Source organism: Heliangelus exortis, chromosome 17 (assembly GCF_036169615.1).
Source record: "Heliangelus exortis chromosome 17, bHelExo1.hap1, whole genome shotgun sequence".
Classification (NCBI taxonomy): Eukaryota; Metazoa; Chordata; class Aves; order Apodiformes; family Trochilidae; genus Heliangelus; species Heliangelus exortis.
Window position 1 is genome coordinate 1,828,189 of NC_092438.1, and position 7,592 is coordinate 1,835,780.

At 48.6% G+C, this 7,592-nt stretch overlaps 1 protein-coding gene across 2 annotated transcripts; it reads right to left on the bottom strand.

Annotated features, from left to right (window-relative positions):
* Positions 1-616: 616 nt before the first annotated feature.
* Positions 617-7,028, bottom strand: GFER (growth factor, augmenter of liver regeneration). 2 transcript variants are annotated; one of them, XM_071760593.1, is made up of 3 exons: positions 6,780-7,028; positions 5,685-5,899; positions 617-776 (listed from the first exon to the last, which is right to left on the bottom strand). In XM_071760593.1, the coding sequence occupies exons 1-3, from the start codon at positions 6,993-6,995 to the stop codon at positions 659-661; spliced, it is 549 nt and encodes a 182-aa protein (XP_071616694.1). In that variant the 5' UTR covers positions 6,996-7,028; the 3' UTR covers positions 617-658. The 2 variants fall into 2 exon arrangements, with proteins under 2 accessions (XP_071616694.1, XP_071616693.1); XM_071760592.1 differs by lacking the exon at positions 617-776 and adding an exon at positions 1,825-4,813 and having other exon boundaries at positions 6,780-7,010.
* Between the last annotated feature and the right edge of the window lie 564 nt (positions 7,029-7,592).

A 7,592-nucleotide genomic window follows, 5' to 3' on the forward strand; every position in this document is an offset into this window, starting at 1 on the left:
TTGCCCTCTGCTGCTGGTTTGAGTAAATTGAAAAGCGAATTTCCCCCGGAGCCCTCTGGAGCACAGCCTGCAGTGACATCCAGGCTGCTGGGTGGTACCTGGGAGGGAGCAGGGAGAGGCTTCTGCAAAGAAAGGAGAGGCAGCAGCCTGCTCTGCACCAGGCAGGGAGGCAGAGGACACTTTTCCAGGGAATGCCAGGCCCACCATCCATGTGCCCAAAGAGCAGCAGAACTTTCTGGGCTGGATTTGCCACCCTTCAGTGGCCCAGACAGGACTGTCACATGCCAAGGGGAACCCAACAGCTTCCTGAAAACATCAAGAGTAATTACTAAAAAAAAAAAAGACAACCTGCCAGCAGTGCCATTTCCCAGCAGTGCCATTTCCCAGCACAGCTCAGGCTCCCCAGTCCCATCTCTCCTGGGCTGGCAGGATCCAGCTTTTGACCTGGAGTTTTGGGAGCTGTGATGAGCAGCAGATGTACCCTGCCTGCCCACCACCACCCAACTCTGCACACACCCCTGCATCCCACCCTGCTCCTGGCCCCATCCCTGCCCAGCTGACCCCCAGCCCCTCACCCTGGCCTCTGCCTTCTGACTGCTGGTTTTGCCCCCAAGCTACCAGCTGCAGGTTTGCTTGGTTTGCTTTATTCCATTTCCTGCTAGCCTATAAAATCAGGAGCTGACTTCACCCAACCTTGTTGGCAGTTCCTACTGACATGCTTGTTCCTGGCTGCACAAAGCACTGAGCAGCTCCTCTCTCCCAGGCAGGGAAAAAACCTGAAGAGTGGTTCCAGGAAAAATAAAAAAAATATAAGAAAAAAAGATAAAAATCAATGCTGACAGAAAGGGATGAAAGAAACAAAGCACATTTTAAGCTCTCCCCTTCTCCGAGCCTCTAAAACCTCAACAGGAAAAAAATATCACAGGCTGCCTGTTAGAGGCTGGAGCAAAAGACACAAGCAAGGGGACTCTGGGGAACCTGAGTGTCAACAGGAGGCTGTGTGCACCCCCCCACTGCAAAGGAACAGCTAATCCCTGTAAAAATGTTAAGGGCATAATAGAGCTTCTGTCAACAGCTGCACTTGTTACCTGCCCAAGCAGCTCTGCCTCCCACTGATGAAGCAGACAGTTCCCTTGGGGCTCCCTGCTCTTTGCTTTCAGGAGGGACAAAAGTAAAGTGGGGAAAAAAAAAATAAAAAAATGCAGCTCTGAATGCAAATCAGTCCCTGGAAACACAAAGTCCTTTGTGAAGCAGAAAGATGAAGAGTCAGGTGCTGTTACAGGGAGCAGCTCTTGAGTGAGGTCCCACAAACTCCTGAGGTAACACCTGCCCCTGACTGGGATCCTGGGATGGAGGAAGCAGCTTCCAGCAGGATGGGATGTGCAGGGATGTGCCAACAAACACTGCCCTTCAGTGGCTAAAACCATTCTCTGCCATCCTCCTCAAACTCAGGGAGGTTTGAGCTACTCCCAGCTGTAATGCTTCACTTGATGCTGCTAGAAAAATACACCAAAACCTCAAAACCGACCCTAGAACCCTATAAAATATCCCACTGCTCCCCAGGTTAAAACCCCATTCTGATCCAGCAAGGCCCTGCTGGACATCACTGCTTTTTTGGATCTCTGGCCCCCCCAGGAATGCCTCAGTTGAGCAGCACAGCACAACAGTTGCAGTCACACCTCGTTTTACCAACACACAGACAGAATCCCACAGCCTCACTGAGCAGCCAAGCTCAGGCAGCATCAGACTGGCAGAGGATGCTGTGAAACAGCAGCACAACGTGAGGCCTTTGCCCAAGGTCTGGTGCAGCAGGGAAGCCAGGAATGAGCTCTCAGTTGCTTTTATTATTTTCACATCAACAGGAAATATACTTGGAATACAGCTATTTTTAAAACTAGATTTAATCAAGTGCTTTCAGAAGAAAATTCACAAATTTTCCATACACAAATACAAGTGCCTTCCACAGAAGCTCCTCACAGAAGATTAAAACTTGAGATGTGGTACAGAGGAGCAGCAAAAAAAAAAAAAATCCCTCCCCACACACACAGAGTCAAGCCCCCAGAGATGAGGATACATTTAAGCAGCATTTAAGTCAAATTTAAGCCATAAATGTGAAAGAACAGAGTGCAAGCACAGGTTTTACCAAGTGGCCATTTAGCAAAGTTACAAAAGTGCCCCAATTAAACCTCAGCAGCCACAGCTGGAGGCCTCATGGAGCTGACTTCAGCCTTAAAGCTCTGTCCCTACCCCTGCCCAGAACAGTGCAGCTGCAGGAAGGGCATTTCCTCTGCACATCTTTATTTTCCTCTCTGCACTGCTCAGAGATGCTGAGGAGGGCTCAGGAAGGTGACCTGCACCTGCCTGTCACCAGCACAGCTCAAGTGCCACTCACACAGGTCCTCAGAGTTAAGATGAGAAAGGCCAAGAGAGGGGTTGCACCCACCTGCTCGTTTAGGCTGGAGCAAAGAAGGGAGGAAAGATCCATCCCCTGCTCCATAGGCACTGAAGTTGTCACAAGGGAAGGGTTGGGGGCAGATTGGGAAGGAAAAGCAGGAAAATGCTCCTTTAGAACAAGCAAGGGGAGAAGAAACTGCCTGTCCATAGCCCCATGTCCTGACAGCCCTGGGGGATTGAGGTCATGGCTGAAAAAAAAGGGAAACTACAGCCTTGGCTTGGTCCTCTCACTAATGGATAGGGGTGGGCTTCATGCTGGGCACTGAGGTTATTTATAAAACAAAACAAAAACCACAAAACCAAAAGAAAAAAAAACCAAACAAAAAAACACAAACCAAGAAATTTGTTACAAATTCCAAGGCTGGAGTTTCTTTTCTCTAAGAATCTCAACATGCTCATAGGGAAATCTTCTGAGCACTTTTAATCTGAGCACAAATCAGACTGGATACTTCATGAAGTTCCTTATCATCACTTCTGGTGGGTTTGCATTTAGTACACAAAAATCTTCAAAAATAAGCAGTCCCTAAAATTTCTCTCGTTGTGTTTTAACAAGTCCAGCTTGAAAGAACCTGAACAGGGCCATAAAGCATTGAAATGCATCTCCAGAGTTCCTATTGCTTCTCTAAAGCAATTTGAAGATCAAAGTTCTTAGTTAGGAGCTGTCATCACTCTAACAGCACTATAAAACTACCACTAACATTTCCAGGGAGCAGTCTATCAGCAGGAGTAACTTTACAAAGGTGCTGTAGTGTGAGAGAGAAGGAAATAATACATGCAAGAAAACCTCAGCAGGAAGTCCAGAAGGAAAAAGCTGACTCTTGTTGTGGTTTATGCAAATTCCTGCAAACTTTTCACAGCCAGAAGTGCAGCAAGGGCACAGTATCACTATTCTGCTTCAAGAGCTTGAAATTATTTTGACTTTTTTTTTTTTTTTTGTAAGCTGTCTTTTTTTATAAAGAGTTACTTACATGCATTGTGGTGCAAGTAATTTATGTTGCAGTCTCATTGGACTCTGGAATTCACATTTAGGTATCAATATGCTGGTGCTGACCTAAGAATAAAACACCCAGGGTGGATTCTGATCACTCCTACACTGGAAATCTACCCCAGGGACTCAACTTTGTACAAGAAATGCAGCATAAAACTGACACTGCAGCCCCTCATGCTGCAGGGGGCTTGTAAAGTCCTTTTGTTCTGAAGATTTTTAGCTAAGGGATAACACCAGAGGAGCAACCAGGGCAGCAGGGACTAAACAAGAATTTCAAAGCACAACTGATGTCTCAGAAATCCTGCATGTTAAACAAAGCTGAGCATCCTTCATTACAGACTTCAGCCCCAACCAGTCTCATGACTGACAAAAGTTCATGGCAGAGATGAAGAGGTTATCTACTTTAGGAATAAGTAGTTCAGTAAAAATTATCATCACACCACACCTGGGTCCTAAGAAGACCAGAAATCAATTTAAAACATTTGAATTTCACTCAGCTGATGCTTCATTCCATTCACTAGATGAGGGGGTTTTGTCCTCCATCAGCTTCCCTTCATACATTGTCCTCTTGCATGATCAACTGAAGCACAAGAATAAAAAGAGAAATCTGGGTTCCATTATTTTAGTGTTGAAGTTCAAAGTACCTGTCCTCAGGCCTTTGATCAAAGGATCTCAATCTGAGGTTTACAACAAGCACTGGAGATCTCAGAAAGGGAGATCCTGGGGAACACACAACACACCACGAGTTCACTCAGTAGGAGCAACAGAAATTCAAGGGACAAGGAATCAGATGATTCATTTTTTAAAACATCAGGACAGTGCCTGCAAATAAACATAAAACACCACTTGGCAGCCCCCTACAACTGCTCCCAGGGAACAGAAAGTCACCTAGGCCAGCAAATGCCCCTAAAACAAGGAAACTTCACAATGAAAGAATCTCCATGATGCTGCCAGTGCCTTCATTTCAGAGGTTTCCAGCAATTCCCCTCTCAAACATAAGGCCTCAACCTCTCAGACAACACATTGTGTGATAATTCACCAGAATACTGTAAGATTTTTTTTAATTTACTGCCAGAATGGGTTTACCTTTATTCCCAGCAGCCATGCACAGGAGCACACACACACAGTTATTGCCTCACACATCTCCCTGCAGTGAGCCAGCCCCAGGCTGAAGCAGTCTCTGAGCTTTCCAGAGCATTCCCTGGGGATTAACCACAACTCCCATCCTTCCACCCATCCCGCCAGCGCTCAGCCACCCGGGAGCAGTCAAATTCAGATTTCCCCAGTTTCCTGTTCACTTCATTATGAAGAAGACACAACCACTGGGAGAAGTTATTTCTGTTGCTAGTGTCAGGTTGGTTTGTACGTAACCTGCGAACACGGGAGAGGAAACAAAGGTTACTTCTTTACAGCCACCAACTTCAATTCCCAAAGCAGGCACAGAGCACAGAAAACTGCCAGAGCTGCCTCTCCTGCTACTGCAAGATGCACCCAAAAGAGGACACAGAAACCATTAATTATCAGATGCCAAACTTCCACTAGAAAATTGCCAGCTGGAAAAGACACAGGAGTCAAACAGCTCATCTGTGATGAGAAGCAAGAAGCACTTGAGTTGATCAAAACTGCAAATTAAAGAAAAAAAGAAAAATAAATGAGAAAAACTGAGTAGTTGGTTTTGCAATGTGATGCCTGCTAAGTCAATAACTTTCAGACTTTTTTTTTTTTTTTGTACACTTATCATCCAGAAAAGAGGAGTTGAAACTTTTGAGAAACAAGCTGAAAGCAACGGAACTAGAAACCTGTCTGAAAAAACCACAGCCCATTTTGGTCTTCACCTCCACTGCTGAGGCTGCCAATAAAGGGGATTTTCTGGGGTAGAAGAAACACTTTCCCCCCTGAAGGACAGAGCATTTCAACTCCCAGCCTAATTCCACAGCTGAACACAAGTCCAGTTTGAAACAGAAGTTGCCTGAGGGAGGCCTTGGAGGCAGCACACAACCAAACAGCATGAGGAACAGGACTGGGTATTTGTTTTCCCAGAAAGCACACTTCTGATTTGTGCAATAATGGAAGAAACCAGGTCAGGTGGCTACAAACCCCAGCTACAGGAAGAGTGGCTGCTATGCAAATCACTGCCACAAGCCCAAATTTCGGGCTAGCCCCTCCACCAAAACAAATCATATAAAAAAAACCAAACAAACAAACCAAAACCAACCCCAAACCCGAGGAAGCAACACCTCACCTTTCCCTCAGATCCTCAGCACAGTGCTCGCAGGGGTAGAACTTGGAGAAGAGGTTGATGAAGTCCCTCATCTCCTTCTGCTGGGCAGCAGTGGGGTGGCTGGGGTAGTAGGCAGCCATGGTGTGCAGGAAGGCCCAGGTGCTGCGGCCCAGCTGCTCGCTGTCCAGGGGACACTCTGGGGGTGGCTCTGTCACCTCCTCCACCACCGCCGGGTCCTGCAGCAGGAGAGAGGGTTGGGAAGGATGGAAACAGCCCCTTGGCACTGGGAGGATGAAAGGGGGGGAACAGGTCCTTAATACCCACAGTGGGGGACAACAGCTGAGGCCTCTTCCACACTCAGACAGGTCCTTCACCTCCTCAGGAGGGGACAGGAGATGAGCCCCCTTCCTTCGCTCCCTCAATGGCAACATCCGAACCCCTTTGCTTCACCCCTCAGTGTCAGTGAACCCATTTCTTTCACCCTCTCAGTGGGTGACAGGGGCTGAACCCCTTCCCTCACCCCCTCAATGACAACATCTGAACCCCCTTCCTTCACTGCCTCAGTGGGTGACAATGGCTGAACCCCTTTCTTCAGCCCCTCAACTGACACTGAGCCCCCTTCCTTCACCCCTCAGTAGGGGACTTGGCTGAACCCCTTTCCTTCACCCCTTTAGTGGGCGACAGGGGCTGAACCCCTTTCCTTCACCCCCTCAGTGGGGGACATGGCTGAACGCCTTTCTTTCCCTCCTTTAGTGGGCGACAGGGGCTGAATCCTCTTCCTTCACCCCCTTAATGACAACATCTGAACCCCTTTCCTTCATCCCCTCAAGTGACAATGGCTGAACCCCCTTCTCTCAACCCCCTCAGTGGGTGACATGGCTGAACCCCCTTCACACCCAGTGGGGGGAAGATGGAGCCCCCTTCACCCCCCACAGAAGGGACACCCTCCTCCCGGCCCCTTCACCCCCTAAGGACGGGGCCCCACAGCCCCTCGGAGGGCAGGACGGAGGCTCCGTGCCCCGTTGTGCCGTGCCTGGGGATACAGAACCCCTGGGCTTACCGGAGAAGCTCCCCCCACCACCCGCACCCCGCGGGAAAGCCGCCGCCTCGCCTCACCCCGCCGCCCGGGGCCGTCTGCTTCCTCTGCTCCCGGAGCCAGCTCTTGAAATCCGTGCATGCTCGACACGGCTTCTTGGACGGCTCCTCCGCCCCGGAGCCCGCGGCTTCGTGCGGGACGGTGAAGGGGAAAGGGAAAGAACCGCTCTCGGTGCCCGAGAACCCCGACGCTCCGCGTCCCGCGCGTCCCGCCCGCCCCTCCCCGGGCGCCGCCATCTTGGGGCCGCGGTGCAGCACGGGCGGGGGCGGGGGCCGCCATTTGAACCGGAGCCGCTTCCCTCAGGCGGCCACCGCCACCGCCACCGCCACCGCCACCGCCATCGCCATTTATATATAAAGTTATATTTGTTCATTTAACCTATGTAACTTTGTTTATAAAATCGAAGTATTAACCGCAAAGTTATGTGCCAAAAACATTGTGTGACTGTGACGAATTGTAATAACTTACATATAATGTTCATTTAACCTCAGTAGAAAATTTTTAGTTTACTTATAAAGGCAAGATAGAAGTAGTGAAAGAAGATGAAGACGTTAACTGCAGAATGTACTTTAGAGAGAAAAAATGTATTGTGACAAAACGCTGTGTAATCATGTTTAAACGTTCTTATAGATAACCTTTGTAGAAAGGGGTTAACCAAAACACAGGATGTGTCTGCATAAGAATTAGTGTAGAAAGGGGTTAACCAAAACCAAGATGTGTCTGCATAAGAAGAATTAATATTGGCGGCTGTGTCTGCTCAAGAAGAATCCGTATCCTCGACAGATTTCCAGCTTTCCCAGCAACATCGGGCTCACACGGCCATAAAGAACTAT